The 25,477-nt window shown below is 48.5% G+C and overlaps 2 protein-coding genes across 2 annotated transcripts in view; both read left to right on the top strand.

The window, feature by feature from the left end:
* The first annotated feature begins 1,055 nt into the window (after positions 1-1,055).
* Positions 1,056-4,204, top strand: chst10 (carbohydrate sulfotransferase 10). The gene is made up of 6 exons (XM_047577111.1): positions 1,056-1,255; positions 1,633-1,796; positions 2,097-2,200; positions 2,289-2,514; positions 2,597-2,702; positions 2,786-4,204. Exons 1-6 carry the CDS (start codon positions 1,221-1,223, stop codon positions 3,336-3,338), a joined length of 1,188 nt encoding a protein of 395 aa, XP_047433067.1. The 5' UTR covers positions 1,056-1,220; the 3' UTR covers positions 3,339-4,204.
* Positions 4,205-6,098: 1,894 nt separating this feature from the next.
* Positions 6,099-25,477, top strand: part of LOC125001251 (mitogen-activated protein kinase kinase kinase kinase 4-like) — a 29,115-nt gene continuing 9,736 nt past the window's right edge. The window contains 17 exon segments of the mRNA XM_047577175.1: positions 6,099-6,373; positions 6,765-6,830; positions 15,333-15,389; positions 18,811-18,936; positions 19,019-19,129; positions 19,212-19,302; positions 19,386-19,516; positions 19,596-19,650; positions 19,730-19,808; positions 20,487-20,662; positions 20,743-20,815; positions 20,923-21,133; positions 21,549-21,682; positions 21,684-21,708; positions 21,870-21,956; positions 23,690-23,842; positions 25,090-25,407. Coding sequence (XP_047433131.1) covers positions 6,317-6,373; positions 6,765-6,830; positions 15,333-15,389; positions 18,811-18,936; positions 19,019-19,129; positions 19,212-19,302; positions 19,386-19,516; positions 19,596-19,650; positions 19,730-19,808; positions 20,487-20,662; positions 20,743-20,815; positions 20,923-21,133; positions 21,549-21,682; positions 21,684-21,708; positions 21,870-21,956; positions 23,690-23,842; positions 25,090-25,407 — 1,950 coding nt within the window. The 5' untranslated portion in view covers positions 6,099-6,316.

Below are 25,477 nucleotides of genomic sequence, written 5' to 3'. Positions count from 1 at the left end.
TGCAATACTTGGGTCAGCTCAGCCTGTGCCAGGAAGTGAGGCTGCACTGCCCATGTTTGTAGTCTAAGATCCTGACACAGACCTCAGTTTATTCGAGCATGATGTGTGAACATGTGGAAAACAATCCAGTTTGTGATCCAGCTAGAGACTCGGATACTTAAAGGTCTGAACAATGTTAGAATAGTTTTTTTAAACTTTGATTAGAAATGTGTTGTGAAGAAATGTTCTAGATTTTGTTTAGAAGTGTGTATGTCAGCATTTCAGTAATCTGAATAAAGTCCTAGATAATGAGAAGGTATAAATCAGTGCTGCCCAGTTCTGGTCCTCGAGGGCCACTGCCCTGCATGTTTTTGATGTTACCCTCCTCCAACACACCTGATTCAAATGAATGACTCCTTATCAGGCCACTGCTTAATGACGAGCTGATCATTTGAATCAGGTGTGTTGGAGGAGGGTAACATCGAAAACATGCAGGCCACTTTACCCTGCATGTTTGGATGGACCGGAATTGGGCAGCACTGGTATCAAGCATTGGCTCTAAGCCACTTGTCTGCAGCAGTGACTGTGGAAGGTGGGGCTGATATGAAGCGCTACTAAGGCTGGTGTACAGTGGTTCAGGGTTACTTTACATTTGGTATTGGTCAAAATTCAATTTTATTTATATATCATCATTAACAATACAAATTATCTCAAGGCGCTTTACAAAATCTGACCTGAAACTTTCAGATCAAGCCTGAAGACGACGTGGCACAGGAGGAAACCTTGAGCAGTACCCAGCTCGTAAGAAGAACCCATTTGCCTGAGGCAGAAACAGAAAATAGAAGAGAACAACAGGAGAAAGGAGATAAAATGTACATGTGTCAAAAAAATTTGGGTGCAGCTGGATTGATGTTCACAATGTTTCAAATTTCTAAAGGTTATTTCCACAAAGAATCCCATTAGTCACGTTTTCCACATACAGACTCCTCTACTCTACTACTGATATAATATAGTTGATTCATTTTTCAACAGTATATAGTATTTTTTTTATTTAGTTTTGTTAATCAAATGATGGAATAGAAAATCTGATCCGGATGTCACCAGCGGAGCAGGGTGCACCGCCCCCGCGCTGCCGCTAGAGGGACCCACTTACTTTACGGTTACTCGGATGTTGTGAACAGCGGACACATCAGGACCAGGACCAGGAGCTATGGCAGCGTCCAGCGTTTTCTCTGGAGTTTATGCTGCTGCCGCGAAGTTATAACCCAACAAGAAAGTGAGGCTCCTCTGTTGCTATTTTTATTTTATTTTTATTATTATTTATTTTTATTTTAATTCGCCTTTTACGTGGCTTTGTCCATGTTTTTTCCTGGAGGGAGGGAGAGGTGTGGCTAGCTGTCTGGCTAACTGACTAGTTAGCTCGCTATCTGAAACCACTAACTCACGCTAATGTATCAGAATGTGCTAATGAGCTGATATGTGTTAGCTGCGCGTGCTAGTCGCGTAATAACAACACAATTTTTACACACACTATAACCACCAGACAGCTAGCCCAGACCTCTCCAGTCGTGCATAAAATGCAAAGTTAGTGGCTTCTAGTGATGCTAACAGCTAGTTGGCTAGCTAACTTTCATCACCTGTGTTTACGTCCAGGTGGGAGCCCCCCCGCCCCCCTCCTCCCCTCCCTCGCTGTTTCCATGGCCGTCGGCTGATGTGCGAAGCGATGCGGCACCACTGGCTGCTCCTGGGGGCTAGCGGATGGGTGCTGCTCATCCTGATGTTCGTGAGCAAGTTCATCAGCTTCAGAGCCGTGGACGGTAAGCTAATGCTGGTGGTGGACGCGATCAGGTCACAGGAGAGGAAATTGCTTGGTCATAATAGGGAGAAAACGGTGATCTGTCACACAGCTGGATGGAGTAAGGTGTAAAAGAAGCTGCTGCCTCTCGAATGTCTGGTGTAATGGATGAGATTGATTGTCCATGAAGGAGAGCAGCTTGTGTCCAACTCCCTACCGATCACACGTCCAGCCTTTCGGATCAATTTGTTGATCCTTCACAAAGTTGCTCAGACCCTTCTTGTGGACAACATCCCTGTTAACTCATCGTCTGATCTTTCAGATTATGGAGAGAGAGTCGGTGGTCAGGGTTGGACGGTGCCCGGCACCAAGACGCTCAAACCCGCGTCCGGCCGAGAGAGACAAGGCCCCCGTCCGCCTCACCAAGTGACCATTCACCCATTTCTGATCGCGCACAATCCCTGATTTTTCGTTTACTTCTCTTCACGACGTGTGTTTTGTTTGTGTTTTGTAGGATTCGGCAGCGCCCGCGGACGCGGAGTGGCAGTCCGTCGCCGAGAAGCGCGGCGAGCTGCTCTCGGCGGCGTGCCGGAACGGCAGCCTCAGGAACCTGACCCACGTCTCCATCAGCAAGTTCGTCCTGGACCGCATCTTCGTCAGCGACAAACACAAGATCCTGTTCTGCCAGACGCCCAAAGTGGGCAACACGCAGTGGAAGAAGGTCCTCATCGTGCTCAACGGTATGCGTCTGTTGAGAAGTGGTGATTTCGGTTCATTTCTGGGTTGAACAATGATGTGACTCAATGTCTCTTTGCGTGACAGGAGCTTTTTCCACAGTGGGGGAAATCCCAGAAAACCTCGTTCACGACCACGATAAAAACGGCCTCCCTCGCCTCTCTTCACTCAGCCCACAGGAGATAACTCACAGGTCAGTTAATAGTCATTAAATATGTGTTTTAATACATTTAGCAGTGTTTTCTTGTTCCCTCGTGAATCCTTCTGTCTGCACAGATTGTCGACCTACTTTAAGTTCTTCATCGTGAGGGATCCCTTCGAGCGCCTGATTTCCGCGTTCAAGGACAAATTCGTGAAGAACCCGCGCTTCGAGCCCTGGTACAAGCACGACATCGCCCCGGCCATCATCAGGAAGTACCGCAAGAGCCACCGCGACAGCGAGCGCGCCGCCTCGGGCCTGCACTTCGACGACTTCGTCCGCTACCTGGGCGACGCGGAGGGCCGCCGGCGGATGGACCGGCAGTTCGGCGAGCACATCATCCACTGGGTGACGTACGCGGAGCTGTGCGCGCCCTGCGAGATCCGCTACAGCGTCGTCGGCCACCACGAGACGCTGGAGCGGGACGCGCCGTACATCCTCAAGGCGGCCGGCATCGACCGGCTCGTGTCCTACCCCGCCATCCCTCCGGGCATCACGCGCTACAACAGGACCAAGGTGGAGCGCTACTTCTCAGGCATCAACAAGCGCGACATCAGGCGCCTGTACGCGCGGTACCAGGGCGACTTCCAGCTGTTCGGGTACCCCAGCCCCGACTTTTTACTGAACTGAGACGCTGATTAAGAGTTTTCATATAAGCACCTCGTCTTTGGTTTAAAGGCAGAGGGGTGTTGTAGCTACCTGTGTGCCAGAAAACTGAAAGCCTGGGATTCACTCCAAATGTCTTTGCCCTTATTTTAGACACTTTTGTTCGAGTAACTGACAATTTGTTGCTGTTGTTGCGACTGCTGCCTAATCGTATATTAAACAGTTTTGTGGCTGATGAGCTGATTTAACAGTGCGACGTTAAGGAGAACGGCTGCAGAAGATCAAATACAGGTAAAAAAATCAAACCGTCCACAGATCTAAGAGGCTCCGTGACGTCAGGGATTCAGGCTCGTGAGCCTGTAATGTAGCCGTCGTATTGCACTGAGAGGAATCGCAAGTTTTGTGGGTTTCGACGCGTGTCTCTTAAAATGTCAGACATAAGCAAAGATGTCGGTAAAAGGAAAGAACGAGATCTGGTTGGACATTGATCATTAACTTTTTAGACTTTCTACCATAGATTTTATGCGAGGCACCTTAACGCCTTGTACACATTTCTGTTCAGTCAAGGCCGGGTCGATAGTTTAATCATTTTCTGCCTTTACCGAAGTTGAAGATTGACTCCGTTTATTGATGTTACACTGAAGGAAAGTGGCACTGGATTTTAAAAGGTTCCTTTTTCTACAAGAAATGTACTGTGTAAATGTTCCTAACATGAATTCAACAGCTGTATTACATGTTGCTATTTATAATATAATAATATTAATCTGACTATTGGCACGAACAGATCAAAGACAGCACTGCCGCTCTGCAGCCATTTTTTTTTTTTGGACGGGTGGCTGTTGGGTTACAATGACAAAACTAGTTCATAATAAAGTCACGTGTCAATTATTTATTTTTGTGCGTGTTAAGTGTTAATTATTCTATTTTTTTTTATATATGTGTATATCAGAAATGATCTCATTGAGGTGATGTATTTTCCTTTGCAATTACATCAAATATCCAAAAGGGGGCGGTAGTGTATTTAAAAATACTGCTCGGTGAACAACGCTGCTGAACCCTTGAACTAAAATATTGGGTTAAATTGGCATTTAAGCACATTTTAGCGCTTAGTTTACGATTCTTGCTCTGATTTGATTGACAGAGCTGAACGCGCAGTGCCCTAAGGCTTTGCCTGCTCGTGTATGTTTGTGTCTGCCTCCTGTCTACCATGTCTCCCCCCCATCCCATGCTGCCCGACTGGTTCGGCCTGTCCTGCCGTTTGAATGTCGAGCCAAAGTTTGTTTAAGCAACACACTGTGATAAATAACTCATAACACAACTCGCTTGTGTTAACGTCGCACACTGGCATTGTCAGTAAAGATCCGGGGATGTGGGCTGCATTTTACCTAGATTTGCTTTGAGAGTGCAGAGAGCTGCACAGGAAAGAGTAAACTACACAAATGAATTGACTTGAGGGTTGCAAGAAGTTGCACCTCTGCGTGCAGGGATTTGCAACTCAGCCAGGATGCGCAGCGACCTCTCATCACCAGCGTCAGCATATGGCCCCGGTAAATTGTATTTGATCGTCGCTGTCTAATGCATCCACTCCACTTAGTCCACAGCGCGAGCACGCACAGCATCAGTCCCGAGGCTGCACTCGTGCCACACCCATGATTACCAATATTGACACTGAAGTCTCGCATGCGCATGTCCATATGGATGCTGTGTGGTGGGGATGGGTGTGGAGGTGGAGGAGGGGGGGCTCTGCTCTCCTCTCTTCTCCTGTCTGCCTCTATTTATCTCCCCTGTCCCGCTTCTCGCGTGAATTGCATCAACACCGCTCCTCGATGCAGGTTTGTGGAAAGGTGCATTAAATGCCAACTCGGAATCCACGCTTCTTGTCTCTAGGCCCAGCCCTAATCTCTCTCTCTCTCTCCCCCCCTCTATCTGTGTGTGTGTGTGTGTGTGTGTGTGTGTGTGCGCGTGTGCGTGTGCGTGTGTGTGCGTGTGCGTGTAACACAGACCCGGCTTCCTGTGTTTGTGCGGCTCTCCGCGCCGCGGCTGCGTGAAGCCGCACAGGAGCAGGGAGGAGATGAGCGGAAATGAGGCAGGTTTCCTTTAACATAAAAGACAACATAAAAAGTCTGACTCGGTTCATTTGCTAAACCCGGTGACGCGAGCACTCCTCGCTGAAAAGCAAAGGTTACGTGTGTTGATGCGCATCTCACAGAAGATTAAATCCATGAAATATGTGTCTGAGAACTTGCTGTCAATGAATAATAGAGTCCGTCTGAGTGTACTTATAAAACATTGGTATCGTTGAGCAGCATCTGACCCAAAAAAAAAAATTAATGCTAGCAGTATGTTTAAATTAATTAATGTAAATTAATGTAATAGATGTGAAAAATATGTTTATATATATATTTAGATTTTTATGTGGATCTGATACATTTCAGGCAGAATATCAGGGTGTAGTAATGGATCACAAACGTACAGGTTATGACACATATTCATTATTTAAAACATTTAAAACGTTTGAACATTGACTCCTAATTAATCAGAATACAACAATATAATGTTAAATAATCGCTGCCTTTTTTTCATACTTTATACGTAACCTACTAATCAATTGTGTCACGGTGTTTAAGATTTTCTCCTTACGTCACCGATTAAGTAATTGTGGCTGTGAATGAGTCTGTGAATAAAATGACCCACTGGTTTCGATGTTTGATGCCTCTCCCTTTCTCTCGGCGCACGCTCACGGCAGCGAGTGCTTTTATTGTGAAAGGGCACGTCGGAGGTCCGGGACGTGACGCCAGTTTGACACCAGTGGCAGTTGGAGCCGCCGCTGCCACCTCAACATGGAGGAGAGACACCCCAGCGCTTTCTGCTAAGGAGCGGAGCCCACAGAGAGGAATACCCGGCGGCCTCTGCTCAATTCATCATCCGAGGCCATCGCAGATGATACAGCGGTCATTTTTTCTCCGTTACGGCAAAGGAAAGCTGCGCTTTTTATTCGAAAGATGGCGAACGACTCTCCGGCTAAAAGTCTGGTAGACATAGACTTGGCTTCATTGCGGGTGAGTGCCGCCGAACCGAGCCTTTGTTTTTCTCCCCCCTCTCTCCTTTGCTTTCTTTTATTCCACTCGACACAACAACCCCCCACTCAGAGGGGAGACTAAGGGCAAGTTTGCGCCTTTTATTCCGTGTCTCTTTTTTTTTGTGTGTGTGTTGGAGGCGAAGTAAAATGACCGCTGAGCCGCGGCGAGGTGTTGCCAGTGTCTGGTTTTCCTTTGTTCGAGATGCGTTTGGCATGTAGGGTAGAGCAGGGCGCAACAGCTGGCTCACACTGGACAGGGTTGTTTAGGAAAAATAAAAAAAAAAAAATACATCACTTTTTATTTATTTTTTTTAAAATCTCAACTGAAACCTATATGTGTCTTTTTTTTTCTTTTCTCTCTCTCTTTCCAGGATCCGGCTGGGATATTTGAGCTGGTGGAGGTAGTTGGAAATGGCACCTATGGACAAGTATACAAGGTTGGTTGGAGGCGCAGTGCATTGGCCTTGTCCTGTTTTCACTGTGCAGCCCCCTTTTGTAAAAGAGCACAAACAATTAAGTGACTTTTTTTAAAAAATCCGAGCTGTAACACTGGACTTTTTTTTTTACTAGCTTGATAAGCGTCTGGTGTGTTACCGTAGGGAGTGTGTGTGTGTGTGTGTGTGAATCATGCAGTCTGCAGCCTCATGCATCACCTATCTTACATCACCTGTCTTACTCAGAGGAAAGGCGAGCGATGTATGTCACAATCCCCGGCCTCTCCTCCCTCTGTCTGCAGCTCCTTCGTTTCCCAGACCTCGCGTCCTTTTTTTTTTTTTTTTTTAAAAATCAGTTTTTTCCCCTCCACTCCGCTTGATGGGAATCCCGCTCTCTCCGAGGCCATCTGCTCCCGGTGTCGCGTTTCCCCCCGTTGAGGAAATTAACATAGCTGCCGTTGAAAGACATTGTCAAGGAGGCAGAGAGAGGGAGTCACGGGGCCTTGTTGTGTTGTTTTTTTTTGCAGCGTGCTAGTCGGCGGAGGCTCCATTTTGTTGTGCACGCAGCCATAGGTTACACATATTCCCCAAGAGCCAAAAAACCTAAACAAAAACACATCGCTTAGCTCGTGCACCAAGCGACGGGCTAAGCTGAGTGTTTAATTCTGGTGGTGCACGGTGCTCCAGTGACCTGCATTCAATCCCTATGCACACTGAACTCCCAGGATCTGCCCCCACCTCCACCACCACCACCACCACCTCCTCCTCCTCCTCCTCCTCCAACCCTCAGACCGAACCCATCTGTGTGCATGCTATCAATACACCTGAAACCATTCAGCGCGGAGAGCAGGGTGATTGAAGACGAAGATGCTCGCACGCCACCCTTCCCGCCCGCCAGGTGGTTTCGAGGCGAAACATGTGGGGCCGGAGAACCGCTGCTTTCTCGCTCTTTTCGTCGCCTCGATCCCTCGGCTAATTCTATTTGCTATTCGCTGCGTCGGACCCGGAGGGGCCCGGCGACGGCGCAGCTCGCCCACCGCTAGGGCTTTGCCGTCGGTCAGCTGTCGGTCAGGCTGTCATGTCAACCGGGCCGTGGCTTGTGAGCATGTGCAGTGGTAATGGGGGGAGGGAGGGAGGAGGTCCGCTGCAACTGGTGGAGGAGCAGCTGTCCAGTTCCAGACAGAACCTGCCCACCCCTCTCACAAAGCTCGGCTTGTCTCCTCGCTCTTTTGGGTCTCTCAGTCCGGGGCAGTCGGTTAGATCGGCAGAAAGGAGGCGTTTGTCCGCGGGGTTTCAAACTCCAACCGACTGAATAATCGCAGCAGCAGCAGCAGCAGCCCCCCAACTGAAAACGGGGTGGAGTTCCTTCTCCCTCTGAGGCCCTTTTTTTTTTTTTTTTTCCCTGCTTTGTCCGGCACTTGGTCACAGTTTGCAAGGCTCCTTTTTAGAAAACACAATGCGACCAAGTGTCTTTTGGTTTGTGGTGACTTTTGAGACGTTTCCCGGCGAGCCGTTTTGTTGTGTAAGCCGACTATTGGGAGTTAAACGCCCGGGCTTGACGGGCGCTCGGCTGAAAGTTAGTTCGCTCGGTAAAGAGGAGTCAAGTTTTGCACGTATATCCGTCTTTTCCCAAACTTATAATAAAGGGGTCATAATAAAAAAATGTCTTTAGATGTCACTAATCCTTCTAAATATCCATTGGTGATGTGGTTTGATGACGGTAGCTTTTATTTTGAAATTTTGGCAGTATTGAAAACTTGTTGGAGTCATAGCAAAAAAACCTGCTTGTTCTTGTTGCTGCAGGCCATTTCTTTTATGCTGTGTGTGTTGCAAATCAAAATTAAAGGACCACCAGGCGAAGCTGAGGCCCAAAATGCCATGTCAGGGTTCTCGTGACCGCACCGCGCTGCGCCGCCGGGGGCCCTCGGCCCCGCGCCCTCTGCCAAGAGGGCAGCCGTCGTCCCTGGAGGGGCGCCAGATTATCCGAGAACACGGCGGATTTTGACTGACAGCCATGATGAAAACGACAATCCGGCCAAAAAGCACTCTTCAAATCACTCGGTTTCGCCCCGGCCTGCTGTCTGATTGAAATGAAAGCCCGGCCGTGTAAACTGATCGAACGCACTCGGGCTCAACGCCGTCATCTGAAGCGCTGCGGCTGTTTGCTGAATTCAGTTATTCATTTTTATTTTTTTACAGTTTAATGCGACGGCAGGCCAAGCACACGCACAAAACAAAAAAAAAAAAAAAGGGAGTGCTGTAAACCAGTGGGCAACAATCAACCTCTAATACATTCGGTCGGCGCTTTTTACAATACGTTGCCACGTCTGTCGCAAGTCACTCATTGTTTTCAAAGAATGCGTTCGCCACAGTGTTTTTAACACACTCCTCTTGCGCCGCACAAAGAGATTCGCGCCGGCTTCTCTCCATCCTTATCAGCTGGCACCGGACCAGCAGGCTTAGCAGAGCTTCTCTCTGTGAGGATTAAAAAAAAAAAAAAAAGAAAGAAGACAGAGTTATGATAACGCAGGGAAAGACACGATTCTTCAAATTGTTTGTGGTCTGCAGGGAAGATTCCCTCTGCTCTACAGAATGGCCATATATAGTCGGGCCTGAGGCACCGGGGCCCCTGCTGACCTGCTGGCTATGCATCTCCGGGGTGTGCCAAGGCTCAGTGCCCACCGCTGTGTTTGTGCCGTCGTATCACTGCGTTTGCAAATCTACGTTGAATGGACGCACATTCTTTATATGACGTGGCGCCCGGCTAATTCAAACGCAGCCGTCCTCCATCTTCTTCTCCCTCCAAACGTAGGACGGGCCTCGCCCTCAGAACGAGAAGGGTTGTCCTCGGGGGGGGGGGTGAGCTACGCCTGACGGGCGCGAGGGGTCGGAGCTGTTTCTGCCGAGGAGCGAGAAGAACCAATCTGTCAAAACACCTACCGGGGCCATATGGCGCCGGGGCGAGACCGGTGTTCACCTCGGGCCGGTGGTTATTGGAGATTGACGTAGAAGGCTCGTTCAAAAATGAAAGAAACAAAGGAGTTTCAAATGGAAGTGTGACAAGGTGTAGAGGGGGTGGGAGATCCTCTCCGACTTCGGTTCAATCTCATTGACCCCTGTGCGCATGCCTTCAGGGTATCCGCACAATGAAAGCCTTCTCCAGCTGTTTGATGTGGAGCCCGACTCGCGCTGGATCATTAAAGCGTCCCCCCGGTTACAGTCTTAATGTCGGTCCAATCAAGTAGCAGCGTAGATCAATCAGGACTAATAAAAAGAATTGGCAGGATATCGTATTAGCTGAACAATAAATCCTGTTAACGCAGTCGACGCGCATACGATTCCAATTCGAGAAGAACCATTATTCAGAAATGATTCAATTAAAACCGTTTGTCTGGTCCAGAGTTCTGTGACCGGGGAGCGAAAGACGTCTTCTCCAAGTATTTGCAGCTCATTCATATTTTGGATCAAACCGTCGCTCCCAATGCGAAATAGCAGCCAATGAGGTGGCTTGAGTGACTGCAATTCAGGCATTTCCTTTTACAATTTCCACTAATTCCAATTAACATGGCGTTCAATATTGACGTGACAGATGACGGCAACAGCTTTATCAAAGAGCGGTGTGTAATTGTCAATTCAGCAAATTATAATTTAACATGTAGGAATGCAGATGTTAGACTGTCGGGCCACTCAGACTGACTTTCATGAATATGTGTCTTTAAAAGCGATGGATTTGCTGGACCTTGTGACAGTGTTAGGTCTTGCCAGCTTGACTAATTAATGAGCGTTGTATGGGACTCACTGACGAAGGTCCTGGCTGCCCATTGGCCGAGCAGGTCTTAGGTCAGAATCCGAGGGCGTCGCAGCCAGAGCTGGGGTTCCACATTACGTCTGCAGTTTTTCCCCTTTTTTCAAACTCCTCGCGCTCCTCCGCTCCACTGTGTGTCCCTTTTGTCTCCGTCTCCCCCGCAGTGACCCTCTCCCTAATGGGTGTCACAAGACCTACGACGTCCCCTGACTGGCCGCGGCCGGCCCGAACAAAACTGTCTGTGTGTAGCTCATCAAGCCACCTCATTACTGGCGTCTTTGTCCGGCGATGAGAAGGCGATCACACTTTCCAAACAAATGTCTTTTAATGCAGGTGCGAGTTATTAGTCTTAGGTTATGCTTTTCACAAGGAGGTTCACCTTTAGCACCAAGCTTCTGCACGGTGATCAGTGGACGTCCAGTCGCATCGAGCGGCCTCCGACTTCATCTTTTTCTGTGCTACTTCCGTCCTCACTTCGCCGCCGGGGCTGGAGGCGGCCGAGCCAAGTTTGTGTGAGAATTGGGTCAGTGTGCTGGTATGCAGTAGCAGGAGTGTGTGGTGGACGAGCCCAGGGAGGCTAGGCCCAGCCCTGGAGGTCATGTGCTGCTATATACCGCTGATTGATAATTTCTTTTCCCGGACTGAAAGACACGACTGCAGCAAAAAGCCTTGAACAGTCTGTGAAAACTTTCTAACATCCATGGAGGCTGTTCCTCGAAGTGTTTATTACCCCCCCCCCTCCCCGTCCTCCCCACCCACCTGCTCGCTCGGGCCGGTTCAAATGTCACCTCAAAACTTCACGTGACCCGGAGCGAAGGCGGGGGTCAACCGCCGCTCGTTACTGCCGCTCCACCGTCCAACAAACTCTTTCGCCGGTGACCTTTTGAAGAGCCAAACCGCAGCACCCAGCGGCGCTCCTCCTCCTCCCTCACTGTGCGAGCTAAGAACACGAAACCAAGTTTGTTTTGCACCTCTGTTGGCTGGTTAGAAAGCATGTCGCTCATTTTCAGAGCTGTGAGATGGTGAGGAGCGGCATGCTGACCCCGTTAGAACGCCAGCTGATGTGAAAGTAGAGCCTTAAGTGTGATTGATCCTAATGTGAAAGATGTGGGGAGGAAGATGTGCTGGTTTGTCTCAAATCAGTAGATGCATGTATGAGAAACAGTACCCCCTCCTCCCTTAATTCACATCCACTCCGTCTGACCACTAACAGCACTCACTTAAATGAAAATCCACCCTAAAACACAAGTCGCCGGTTTCCCAACAGCGGTCTTTAACCATTCCTTCATTGATATGTGCTACCAATGTAGAGCTGAGTCAGTAATGGTGGATCACTGAGGACATTGTGAAAGCACTTGAAGTGTATTTTCTTTAGCTGGCACCGTGGGCACATGCTCGCGAGATAATGGGAACCCATGATGTCGGCACTTAGGTTAAGAGCAGCCTCGCCTATCGAGTTCCCAGTACCGAGTGAGATTTCTCTTGTTGATTGAGCCCTCGTAGAACGGTATATTTTGTTTTTAGGGTAGATTTTTTTTTTTTTTTTTTAAACTTAATGTCTCTGGCTCTGAAGGCAGTAACTCATTCAGTGGTTTAGTGCTGAGCTGGAAAGGGGCCAGCAGCACATCTGGCCATGGTTAAGAGGAGCGGGGATGAAGGAGTAGAGATGGAGGCCAGGGAGAGCTGAGTGATAGCTTAGTTCCTCAGATAACCCCTCCACAGCCACGCCTAGATGGCTGCTTCAAGGGGCCCTCCTCGGCCTCCTTTGATTGACTCATCTCTGTATCATAAGTCTAGTAACGGGTCCAACCGTACGACTAGATCAGAAGCGATTGCGATTACATATCCCAGGCCTCAGAGACCTCAGCCACAAAAACAAGAAGAAGATTCGAAGCATGTCCATCAACATTGCACGCCGTACAGCCTGTAATCCTTTTTAGCTCATGGTAGTGATGAAGCAACAGTACGTGTTAGACCTAGCCGCCCAACAAGGGTCAATATCTGGTGCAGATCCGTCACAAGCCTGTCGTCCACCATTGATGTTTTTGTTGTTGTACTGAGATGTTGGGAGCTAGAGGAACCGCACGGGCTCCATATTTGTCTTTTTCAACCTGGAACCTGGATTCAAACAGGATTCCAGTCTCAGGAAGATCTGGATCTATCACTGACAGTAGACGTGTAGACGTAAACGAGAGATTGACCGATATATCTGGCCGATATTTGTGTTTTTTTTGTTGGTTTCGGTGTCAGCCGATATGCGGGTGCCGATATATTATATATATATATGTGTGCGTGTGTTTTTTTTTTTCTTTTTTCCCCTCGGCAAGATTTACAGACAGGCACATCCACATGCAGCCCTGTGCTGCAGACGCTGTGGACCCGTGCAGCCCATACATGGCCCCTCCCCCACTAGCACAGTGCATACAGCTGGAAATTGGAAAAGCGTGCAAGACTTATGCGGTTTCACCCAAAAATCAGGGTGTATTGACGTGTTGTCAGTTTAGTTTGATAGAAACTAGGTAGCGATTGTTCTTTTTTAAAAAAAAAATTTATTGTAGTTCGTTTGAACACGTGTAAACACTACCATGCGAAGCCGGGTGCACACAAACTCGGGTGTGGTTCGACCACAACACGAACAGGCCAAATAATTTCCGTTGATTCTTTGACTCCAAAGGACCAAACACTCAAGTTTGCCTTGTTCGTCTCGGTAAAGGAGCCGCTTCGCCAAACACAGCTCTGTTAATGTGCCAGAAACAAACTATTAGACCTACTGTATAGCTTCGTTTGCGTGCGAGCTTTGTGGCAGAGACACACAACTGCAGACCAACCGATCCCTTCCTACCTGGACAGAAAAGGACGGGGGAAGGGAGGGGATTAATTGGACACATGTGAGATGACAAATCAATCAGTCAACTAACAAAAGTAGCACAGAACAAGGAGTGCTCTGGTCTCCTCTGGAACAAAAAAAAGATAACTATTTATTTATTTATTTTTTGGAAGAAATATGTTAAAAAAAAAACAAATCAACTGTATGTAAAGAATTATATTGGGAGAAAACGACCGGTGGAAGAAATCCATGGAGTCCTTTAAATGACGGATGAAAATCATGAACTAGGATCCCATGGCCGACTTTACCTTTGCTTCTAGCATAGCTAAGTGCATTCATTTTTCATTGGAATTGGTTAAATGGTTCTCAACTCATTTATTTCTTTATTTAAGCTACTAATTTCCTAGGTTACTACTTGATTTATTATCATTTGGATAGACCTGGTTTCCCTTAAACTTTTCAAAATCCCATCTGTTAAATTTGCACTGAGTTTTCTTTATTTCATAGATAGTAAATGGAAGGTGTGTGGGGATAAAACCATCATGGAGTTGGAGTGTAAACCAGACACTCCTCCCATTGCTCATGCGCTAACGATGTGTCACACAGTTATGTTGTGGTGTAAAAAGGCAATCATCCTGCGGCTTATGGAAACCCATCTCCTCCGAGAAGATGGGGAAACATTTGAGTTCGTACAACCGAAAATACACAAAATAACACCTCTTGGTGTCCATTCCACACCGCATATCTTTAAATCACCAATGATCCCAATGTAAACACGACATTTTAATTACGCTGCTGCAGATTGAAACGCGTTTATTTGGTGCTTTCGACTTTAAAACTGTAAGAATTAACAACAAGACCAGATGAATTCCATTGTGACTGAGTTGTCCCACAAATGATCCAAGGCTTGGGTTAAATGCCTAATTCTGATGGAAGTGTTTCTGCAGAGGGATAACGATTGGGGAGAAACACAACAAAAGCATCCAAAAGCTCTTTACTTACACCTGTGACCCCAGTAAATTAAACTCCATGTGCGCTAGCAGCTAGTACAAGATGAGCTGACGGCTATAATGTCGACTCCTCTGTTGTTTTTGCAGTGTGATCAAAGTGACGAGGGCTAAAGTCATTGTAAAGTGTCCCTTTCTTGCTCTGTGAAAAGAGAGGGCCCCTCAGCCTGCACAGCTTTTATTGTCATAATCATGCACTAGTTAAGATGACCGTGTTGGTGGGTGGTGCCCCAGGTCCGAGCTGCGTATCGTCGCGTGTGCTGCAGCTGCCGTTGACGAGGAGCAGAAAAAAAAACTGTATCACTGCAGTGTTGTCCCGGGCTGGAAGGGGAATGCCCGTGTGGACCAGCTTCCCAAAAAAAAAAATGTCCCATGTTTTTATCTACTCAGAGTTTGGGAAAGGAGGGAGGGGACGCAGAGAGGCCTCTATTTCGGTCCTTTGTTTATGTAAGGAGCGGCAGCAGGGTGTCAGGAGAGCAGAGAAGTCTGGGAATGTGGGGACTTCATAGCTCATATGCTCATCTGTGGTATGCACTGTATATATGTGGATTTACATAGGCTGTGGGACACGTCTGGCTCGATGCTGCGTTGCATATTAAAACTACAGTAGTGGTTTGTATCAACCGAAAGTTATTCATCAGAAAATCAGGTTACCATTAATCTTATGTCCATTGACTAATTGGTTCAGTGATTAATGTGTTGGGCTCCACGCAGTGTAAGCTCAAACCAAAATGCACATCCAATAAATAAAAAGCATTTGCCTGTTCCAGCTTATCGATTGTCAGGGATTGATTTGTCACATTTATGTCGCTGCGCTAAATGGTGGCACAGTGGACGCTCACCTCCGCTCTTCTTCTCCTCCTCAGGGGCGACATGTCAAGACCGGACAGCTGGCTGCCATCAAGGTCATGGACGTCACGGAGGTAAAGTCCAACCACGCGTTGTGTCAGAGTTTTATTTTTCTGTTCGGACTGTGAATAACATTTTGCCTCGGTTTGGTTTGACGCGTCTCCTGTCTGGTGTTTTTCCAGTCATCTGCAGATTAGTCATGTCAGATGCTGTGTTGCGTTTTCAGAACAAGGGAAGAGGCTTATTTCTGCCCTGCTGGATCGCTTTATTTCCATTTTGACCTGGTTAATTGGTCGTATACGCACATTCCATCGCATCTGATGTCTAAATATTTGGAGGTTATGGAGGAGAAAGACGATGCCTCCGTAATGATCCGTGCTTTATAATAAACAGCAGGGCAACAGGATGCCCTCTGAGTGAATTGCATCATTGAGCAACGAGCTGGCTGCCCTCGACTGTGGGAGATCCTATCTGCAGATGAGAGAAAACCACACAAAAGCAGAACGGTTTCAGACTAGAAACCATTAAAATGGGCTATTGAATAACTTCTCGAGCCTGGTAGAAGAACGGGTTGCATACAGCTAGTCTGAAGTGATCGGCTGCCATTAGATAGATACTTTATTCATCCCAAACTGGGAAATTTCACAGTTATTATGCGCCACATATTCCCGTTGCATCCTGATACTCAGAAATCTGTGCCCTGACTTGCACATTGCCACTCCTCAGGTAATCCTACGTCACGGTGAGTCAAGAGTTACTCACTCACCTCGTTCGTTATCACATGAGTGCGTTGCCCAATTGCTTCTGTCTGACATAACGCTAGGTGTGTCATTTTGGCACGTAGCAAAAAAAGGGGAATAAGAAAAGGAGACGGGAGCCGAGGCTGAACTTGTTTAACTACACACACGTGAACAGTTAAAACACTGCAGCTTAACCATCGCACACAAATAGACCTCAGTGTGCGTGGGTGGGGAAAAAAATGCCTCCAGTGTCGACTCCCTGAGCACTGGTGCGCCCCAGGGCTGCGTCCTCGGTCCGCTGCTGTTTACGTTGATGACACACGGCTGCTGCACCGGTTTTCGCTTGTAGACGATTCTGTTCACCTACCCGCTCACATCCCATACAGAGCTTACTGACCAGCTGCATCTCTGTCTGGTCAGGGGCTTGTAGCGTCCCTGACTGGAAGTCCCCACAGAGGGCTCTGAGGACAGCGGAGAAAATCATCGGACTTGACTTCCCCTCTCATTCAGGACATTGCAAAGAAACACTGTCTGACAAGGGCTCAAAACATCACCCCTCCCACCCCCAGCATGGACAGTCAGGCTCAACAACAGTTTCTTCCCTCATGCCACAAGACTGCTTAACTCATATTTCCCCCCTCTCCTCCAATGTATTTATTTTTTAGGCAAAAGGTTTTTTGTATAAATGACAAAGTTTTCCTGCCACACGTCGGCCCCATTGACGCGAGACACCAGATGGATATTTTCTCGTGTCCAGTCTCTTCCTCACGCTTCCAGAAACATGACGAAACATTTTCAGCGCCGTCACGGCAATAAGACACCCGGCCTCGACTTTTAAGTCAAACTTTTTATGCCACTTCCAATCCCGAGGAGCTCTCTGTCCTCTTTGCGTTTCTCGGGGTCATCTCCGGTTTGAAGTAATTCTTTCGGCAGCGGAGCGAAGTGGATGCGGGCCGCCAACTGGGACAAAGACGGTCCAGCCTCTCCCAAAGTCCGAGCTGACGTCGGGACGCCGTCCCCTCGCCGTTCCAATTTGGCTTTGAACTCAGACGCGTAATCTGCCAACTTCGGGACAGTTGTCTTTCATCCCTGAAGAGCCAAATTGAGGCCATGAAGCGAGTCAAAGACACATTTTTGTCACGCCACGTCGTATAGTGCGGTGGATTTTTCCTTGACGTTTGGAGACCGAGGGCTCAGTCTCCTAAAGTTTTTCTGCACTTATTTTTTTGCGGTCGGTATCTGAATAATAGAATAAAATATTTTGACCGTACTCCGTTATTTTCCTAACTCATCGCCTTTGTTCAGTTTGCGCTCTCTGTCCTGCTGTAGAGCTCATCCACATGCACGCTGGTATGTCCAGTGTCACTCTGACCCACATTCACAAATCCAAGCACTCTCCCCTACCCCACAGCCCAGCAGCTAAAAATGGATTCCTCTCCGCTTTGAGATTGTCTTTTATTTTTTACATTAAAAGGGTTTCCAGTCCTCTCGTTTGAAAGACGGCCTCGCCGTTTGGGGGCGAGCAGCGGCTTTGTTCTCGTTTGTGTAGCGGTTGTGCGCAACTCCCTGACAATCTCTTAAAGGTCAAGCTTGTTTTTGCCGCCTGTAAACAAGTATCTTGTCGAAAAAAAAAAAGAAAAAAAACGATTCTCGAGCGTAATGCGGGAATATTATGTGTGACCCAGTAGCACAGATTATTAATATCTGCGCGCCGGCATATTGTTTCCCTCTGACACACATCATCGTATGATTTGTCTCCCCTTCCCGCACCATGTGACTTGTGGCAGCGAGGCTTTCACAGTCGGGAGTGTGATAATCCAACAGCTGCGCAGCAGAGTGGGGGTAGATGAGGAAGGGAGGGTTGGAAGGGGTGGGGTGGTGGGTGGATGGGTGTGGGGGGGGGGGGCGCACACAACAGAAAAGCTTACGTCAACTCAAACGAGTCATGCAGCTGCAGTATGGCCGCCTGCACAGACAGCCAACTGCCATTTTGCTATATGTGGTACCTTTCTCCTCCGATTTATTTTTTTTTTAATGTGCAGCCTGATGATTACTGCGAGAAAATGACTCTTAAAATGAAGAAACGTATCCAAATACACTCTGCTAAGCACTTTACTCTCACTTTACGCAACCGTAAAGCGAACCACTTACAGGCCGATCTCTGCATGCGTTCAATTAGCGCGTCACTGTTAATCAGTGTCAACTTTCTATATGGTGCATCTCCGCCCAGTTGTGACCTTTTTGCGAAGACAGGTTCGCTCCTTAACCACGTTTTTATGGCGTGATTGCAACAGCCGCTAGCTGATTTAGCTTTCTCTTACTTCATTGTATGAGAATCACTCCTGTTGTTGAGGTTGACTTCCAAACACTAAGGTCCTACTGTGTTTATTCAAGCGGACGCAGCGGCTGGAGGCTTTAATCAGAACAATATCAGATGAATATTAATATACATCCGAGGAGGTTTTGCCATCAATCTAATGCATCTAATTTACAATGCGACTCACTCATGCGTCAGTAATCCCCAGACAAAGGAGTCGTTCGCCAGCAGACGAGTGACACATAGCGCATTGTTACACAGCAGATATGAAAAGGGCCTGGCGGCTGGGAAGTTGCGCCGGAGTGTCGTCACGTAGGTTGACCCTATATGTGTACGTGAATTCATTTACAGATGAAACGTCACGTCCGGGAAAAATGATGATTAAAGACGGACAGGTCCAACGCCCTGTTTTTATGAGTGTGTGTTTGTGTTGTCTAGGATGAAGAGGAGGAAATTAAATTGGAGATCAACATGCTGAAGAAGTATTCCCACCACAGGAACATAGCCACCTACTATGGAGCTTTCATTAAGAAGAGCCCCCCCGGACACGACGACCAGCTATGGGTAAACGCTCCAGCCCAAGCAAGAAACCAAGATGTCTTTCTGAAATGAAGTGCGTCTTCTTATCTTTCTGTGTATTTTGCAGCTGGTGATGGAATTCTGTGGCGCCGGTTCGATAACGGATCTGGTGAAGAACACCAAAGGGAACCAGCTGAAGGAGGACTGGATCGCCTACATCTCCAGAGAGATCCTCAGGGTGAGTTCCCTCTCCTCTCCTCTCGTCCCGCCTCGTCCCGTCTCCTCCCCTCTAATGTCTCGTGTCCCCCGTCCCTCCCCAGGGTCTGGCCCACTTGCACGCCCACCACGTCATCCACCGTGACATCAAAGGCCAGAACGTCCTGTTGACCGAGAACGCCGAAGTCAAGCTGGGTGAGTGTCGCGTCCTCAAGTCCCGCGAGGTCGCTCGATACGCGGCTTACGAAACCGACGGTTGTCTCGTCTCTCGTCCCCAGTGGACTTCGGCGTAAGCGCCCAGCTGGACCGGACCGTGGGCAGGAGGAACACCTTCATAGGGACCCCGTACTGGATGGCCCCCGAGGTTATCGCTTGTGATGAGAACCCGGATGCGACGTACGACTACAGGGTAAGATTCTCCACAAGAGTTGAGTCGTGTAAATCGGGTGTAAACGTAGCCGTTGCTCACTAAAAGTCTCGTCTTTCAGAGCGATCTGTGGTCGTGCGGCATCACGGCGATAGAGATGGCAGAAGGAGCACCGCGTAAGTTCCAGGTTTCACTGCCGTCGATGGTTCTGGTTCGTTCTGAATCCTTAACCGTTTTATTTTCCTCTCCTTCCAGCTTTGTGTGACATGCACCCCATGCGTGCGCTCTTCCTTATTCCAAGAAACCCTCCTCCTAGGCTCAAATCTAAAAAATGGTGAGTAAATCAGTCTAAGATATTTTATATATAGGTTCCCTTATGCATATATACATATATCGCGACTAGAGATAAAATCCAAGACTCGGCCTCTTTGCTGCCGAGCTGAACATCTGTGCTACACCTGCTCTGGCCGACTCAGCCTCTCCTGGCACACAAACACTGCAGAGCAGATCTGGACTCACACCGCAGACATAATTCAACCTCTTCTTCTTTTTTTTTTTTTTTTTGTAGCTGGTTCGAGGGCTTAAACAAATCAGCTATTGTTTGCTCTTTACAAATTCTTTAAAAAACAATGGCTACGTTATTATCACAGAACCTGTTTGCTTTCAGTGTTTCTTTGCTGCCGTCGTTTCAACTCGAATTTAAGTCTTAGCAGCAGCAGCAGCAGCAGGTGCAGCGACGAGGATGGTTTCCACGCGGCGCGTCCCACATTTCAGAGTTTTCACGGTGTATGTGCGGCGAAAGCTTCAATGCCGCCTGTCAGTGTCCATAAACTTCAGTTTACCCTGAGAAAGCAGAGCCTGTTAATCTGAAGGGGAGGGAGGGTTGTCAGGACCGATGGGTAATTTGGAATCATCGTTCGGAGAAACGTCCGTTTCGCTCTGCGTCCGCGGGACGCGCTGCTCTGTCCTCGGGTGGCAGAAATATTCACTTCCTCCGCGTTCCCCCCCGCAGGTCCAAAAAGTTTTTCAGCTTCATCGAGGGCTGCCTGGTGAAGAACTACACGCAGCGGCCGCCGACGGAGCAGCTCCTGAAGCACCCGTTCATCCGAGACCAGCCCAACGAGAGGCAGGTCCGCATACAGCTGAAAGACCACATCGACCGCACCAAGAAGAAGAGGGGCGAGAAAGGTTTGTCTGCTTTTCTTTGGACGCTGCAGTTAATGTTTCTCAAGTTACCGTCACAGAAAACTTTGGTTCTCCATGTGCAGATGAGACGGAGTACGAGTATAGCGGCAGCGAGGAGGAGGAAGAGGATCCCCCAGAACAAGAAGGAGAGCCCAGGTATGATTAAATACCTGCAGCGCTTCCTAAAAGCACATGTATCAACACATTTGAATCCATGTCTAATGAAACTCCGCTCATCCGTGGCCATTCCTTCCGTCCTTTAGCTCCATTGTCAACGTGCCAGGCGAGTCGACTCTGCGCCGCGACTTCATCCGCCTGCAGCAGGAGAACAAGGAGCGGTCGGAGGCCCTCCGCCACCAGCAGCTCCTCCAGGAGCAGCAGCTGCGCGAGCAGGAGGAGTACAAGCGCCAACTACTGGCCGAGAGGCAGAAGCGCATTGAGCAGCAGAAGGAGCAGAGGCGGCGTCTGGAGGAGGTGGGTGTTGCGCACCATTCGGAAAGCGAACCGTGACACTAGGGCTGGAAAAAGATGTGAATCATGATTTTTTTTTGCTTAGAATTGAGATAAAAATTTTTGTTTTCAAAATGTTCGTTGCACTGATGAACTTTAACAAAACAAAAAGTTCTTCTTCTTTACCGTAGACTTCTCACTACTTCTCTCCATGACTGTTTCCACACACTCAACTATAGACGACGCTTTACCATAGGTGGAGGGAGGAGTCAGCGGCAGTGCTGCCTTTAGGGGCGCTTGAAAAAATCCGGACAAAAATGGGAGCATCTGTTTAAGAATTTGTGCTTCGAAATGAGATCACGTGTGTGTGTGAATTGAGATCGCGATTTTTTTAACAACTTGACGCTCCTCTTTGCTCCGCCCCCCCTTCCCACCACAGCAACAGCGACGTGAGCGCGAGATGAGGAGGCAGCAGGAGCGCGAGCAGCGCCGCCGCGAGCAAGAGGACAAGAGGCGCATCGAGGAGATGGACCGTAGGCGCAAAGAAGAGGAGGAACGCCGGCGTGCGGAGGATGAAGAGGAGGAACGATCGAGAGCAGGTGAGTGTAAAATGAATTAGATGTTCAGGGATTAATGGGTCCTAAAATCGGGCGATGTCCGCAGTGACTTTTCTTCCACCTTGGTTTTGTTGACATGATTCTGGATGCATGAAACTGCATAAAACTGGACGTGTTTCTGATCTTTGCGTCCGTACCGACAGGAGTACATCAGGCGCCAGCTGGAGGAGGAGCAGAGACACCTGGAGAAGCTGCAGGAGCAGCTGCTCCGCGAACAGGCCATGCTGCTGGTCAGTCAAACTCCCACCTTTCTAACCCCTGCACTTTATTAACCTCTTCATTCTCAAACAGCGAGTTAGAAATATATTAACCAAAGCCTTTCGCATCGACCCGGATTAGAATTGCTGTGCGTGTTGGAGCGGTTTGGAGACTGTCTGGACTAGAGTTTGACAAAAGATGCATGAGGAAGTGGGGTTAAAGTGAGACTCGCATCGTTCCTGTGTAAATGTGTCTCTGTGTAACGGTTTGAGTGTCGCAGCAGGTGTGTCAGGTTGAAACAGGCTTCCGCCTTCTCACGTCTCCTCCCGAACCGACTCTGCGACAGGAGTTCAAGTGGCGGGAGCTCGAGGAGCAGCGCAAAGCCGAGCGACTCCACAAGCGCCTGCAGCAGGAGCAGGCCTACCTGCTGTCGCTGCAGCACCAGTCCAAACAGCCGCCTGGCGACAAGACCAAAGCCCCCTTAGACCCCAGCAAACCTCCGCACACCTCCACCCTGCCCCCCGACAGAGTCCTCGCCACGGCCCCGCAAGCTCAGGTCCTCGACGCCGCTGCGTCCGTCCCCTCGGACGGCGGCAAACCCCAGTCAGCGCCTCAAGAGAAGGCGGACGAACCGCGTCAGGTTTCCCCCGCCCCCCCTCAGACCGAAAGCCCCACCGACTCCGAGCCTCCCCGGGCAGAAAGCCCGGATCCCGACAGGTCCGGCGAGCTCGTCAGAGAGGTGAACGTCCTCCTCGGCTCCGTCCGCCTCGCCGCCTGCTCCTCCTTTTCCGGCTTCTTCTTTGCTTGTCTTTGACGGTAGAGCAGCGAAATAAATAGCTTTCCTCACGCCGAAATACCTGCGTTTCATTTGTTTTCTGGACGCGGCGGCGTTATTCCGAAGCAATTAGTTAGAGCGCAGGCTTTCGCGGGCCAGCTCGATTAAAACAAGCGGGGCTCAGCGGAGAATGGAAAAAAGCTTTTTATGTCCTGAATAAAACAGCAGTTCTCCACTTCTTTCTCTCTTGGCACTTGCTCTCACTTGCACTGTTGCTAGTCTCCTTGACTACTAAAACCATTAGGGCGTTTGAAATATTTTCGCCTTAATTTTTTATTTTTTTTTTTACTTTGAGCACGCGGAAAGAGGAGGAAGAAAGGAAGAAAGGAAAACAAGACTCCGTTCGTAGGCTTTTACCCTCGAGGCTAGGAATTTCTCTCGATCTCGGACGGTTCGACCTGAGAGGCTCTTCAGCGCGGCCGCCTTGGCTCTCGCCGTGTGCGGACTGGGCCGTTGCATGTGGATGACTGAGGCCCACACTAACATGCAGTGACCCCCTACAGGCCTTGTTGTTGTTGTTGTTGTTGTTGTTTGTCATTAACAGTTTAACTTTGTTTGACAGAGTCCCGTCTCTGCCTCCGTCTGTCCACACGTGTCTGTGCGGCTGCCTCGAATGGCCTTCAAGCATGTTTTAATATCACTGTCAGAATCTGTCTTAGTGTTGGATGTTGTCAAATGTGATAGAAAAAGCTCTATATTAGGAAATATAAGGAGATGGGAGCCTTTTTTAAATTGGGAAAAGGAAATTCTTAAACGTAAAATAGTGAATTCTGGAGGATTTTTTTCTCCAACACTTACTTCTTCAGTAATCTTGGCCCAAAGGTTCCCTTCTTCTTGATAAAAACTCCTGTCAGTCAGTCAGGCGTTGAGCTATATTTTCCCCCACAACCCTCACCCCGCCTCTCACCCTCGACTGTTCCCTCACCCCAGGCCGACGAGCGGTACCGCAAGAACATTCAGGGCTCCCCTCAGAGCGCCCCTCCTCCCAAGCAGCCCCCTCTGCCTCCCCGCTCCTCCGAACCGTTCTCCAACGGCGGCCCCTCCTCCGAGGCCTCGGCCATGCACCGGCCCATGGAGCCCCAGGTAACGTCTTTCTGCTGCCCCACCACCCCCACCCACCCCGCCGCCCTCATCCTACTCCTCCTGTTACTGTTTACCTCCCATGTTGAGACCATTAGGCTCGCGTTACAACTTGTTTGTAGGAGCTCAAGCATGGGAGGTAAAATCCTTGGTTGATTAGATGGTTTTTATATATATTTTTTTAATTTTCACGCACAAATTTAAATATCTTTAAAGAGACATTAGCGTGAATTCAACACATTTTAGTAAAGGAATGCGGGATAGCTTAATATTGAGTACAATAATGAATATTTATAAATAGCACTAATATTACTTAGGGATGCACCGATCCGATATTTGTGTCGATATCGTTACCGATATCGAAGACAATTCTAGATCGAGTATCGGTGACAGTGAGCCGATCCATATCGGTATTGGATGTTTAATTCCCATTTGCACTAAACAATATTAAGAGCTGATTGCTATTTATTTTGAAAGTACCAACCAAGCTAGTGAAGCTACTGTTTTTTTTCTCAATTTATTTAATATTTATTTTGTTTTACATTGGGTTTTGAATCTCTAATAGCACTGACTGAACCAGTTACACTTGTTATATTTTAATGGTTAAGATTGTTTTAGTGGTGCACAATTATTAAATAAATAAGTAATTCAGTACATTTATATCTGTTTATTTGTTTAAAAAAAAAAAAAAAAACAGGAAAGAAATGTTTAAGCCTGATGTTGCCTTGCACAAAAGAATGATCCCAGTCGTTTCCACACAATGAAACTTAACGTTTGTTTCCATAATAATTTTTCTGTATTGGTATCGGATCGGTATCGGCCGATACTAAACCTCAGATATCGGTATCGGTGATGAAAAAGGCAGATCGGTGCATCCCGAATAATAATATAGAACACATATAGTAGGTAGAGGGTCTCTACTTAATCTCTCCTTCAGTTTCTCTCCAAGAACAGATCAAATCACACAGTTTGTACGTTATGCAGTCAACAGCTCATCAGCTGTTTAACCACAGTTAGAAAATGAAATGAACACATTATTCAACCCTCACAGTAACTGAAGCACATCATTGTTTTGTCTCGTTTGTCGTCTGCTCTATGCATGTGTATATATCTAAGCACATGTATGTGAAAAGCCACACGCATCTTCCCTCATGTCTCACTGTGTTGTCTGCTTGTTTCACCTCCCCCTTACTCCCCCTCCTCCTCCTCCTCCTCCTCCTCCTTCCTCCCCTTCCTCCCCTCCCTCAAAGGTCCAGTGGTCCCACCTGGCTGCTCTAAAGAGCAGCAACAACGCCGCCCCCTCTCCTCCTCCTCCTCCTCCGCCCGTGGTCGCTCGCTCCCAGTCCTTCAGCGAGTCCGGCGGCGTGGCGTCTAGCTTTGCACAACTCCACCTGCGTTCCCAGGACCCCCATCACCACCACCACCACCACCACCACCAACAACAACAACAACAACATCATCACCCATCGCCCGCACGCACTGACCCCCAACCCCAAGCTCCCCACCACCACTCTCAGGCCCATGCTAGGCTCGAACACCAGGCCAGCAGTGAGGAGGTCCCTCCCAAGGTAAGGACCTGGTCAGGGCCGCCCCCTCCCCGCCCTTTCCCTTAACGTCTCCTCCGTCACTCACTTCCTG

This window comes from Mugil cephalus, chromosome 23 (genome assembly GCF_022458985.1).
Source record: "Mugil cephalus isolate CIBA_MC_2020 chromosome 23, CIBA_Mcephalus_1.1, whole genome shotgun sequence".
In the NCBI taxonomy this organism is placed as follows: Eukaryota; Metazoa; Chordata; class Actinopteri; order Mugiliformes; family Mugilidae; genus Mugil; species Mugil cephalus.
The sequence above is the reverse complement of the archived record's forward strand: the minus strand, read 5'-3'. Positions and strand labels throughout refer to the sequence as shown.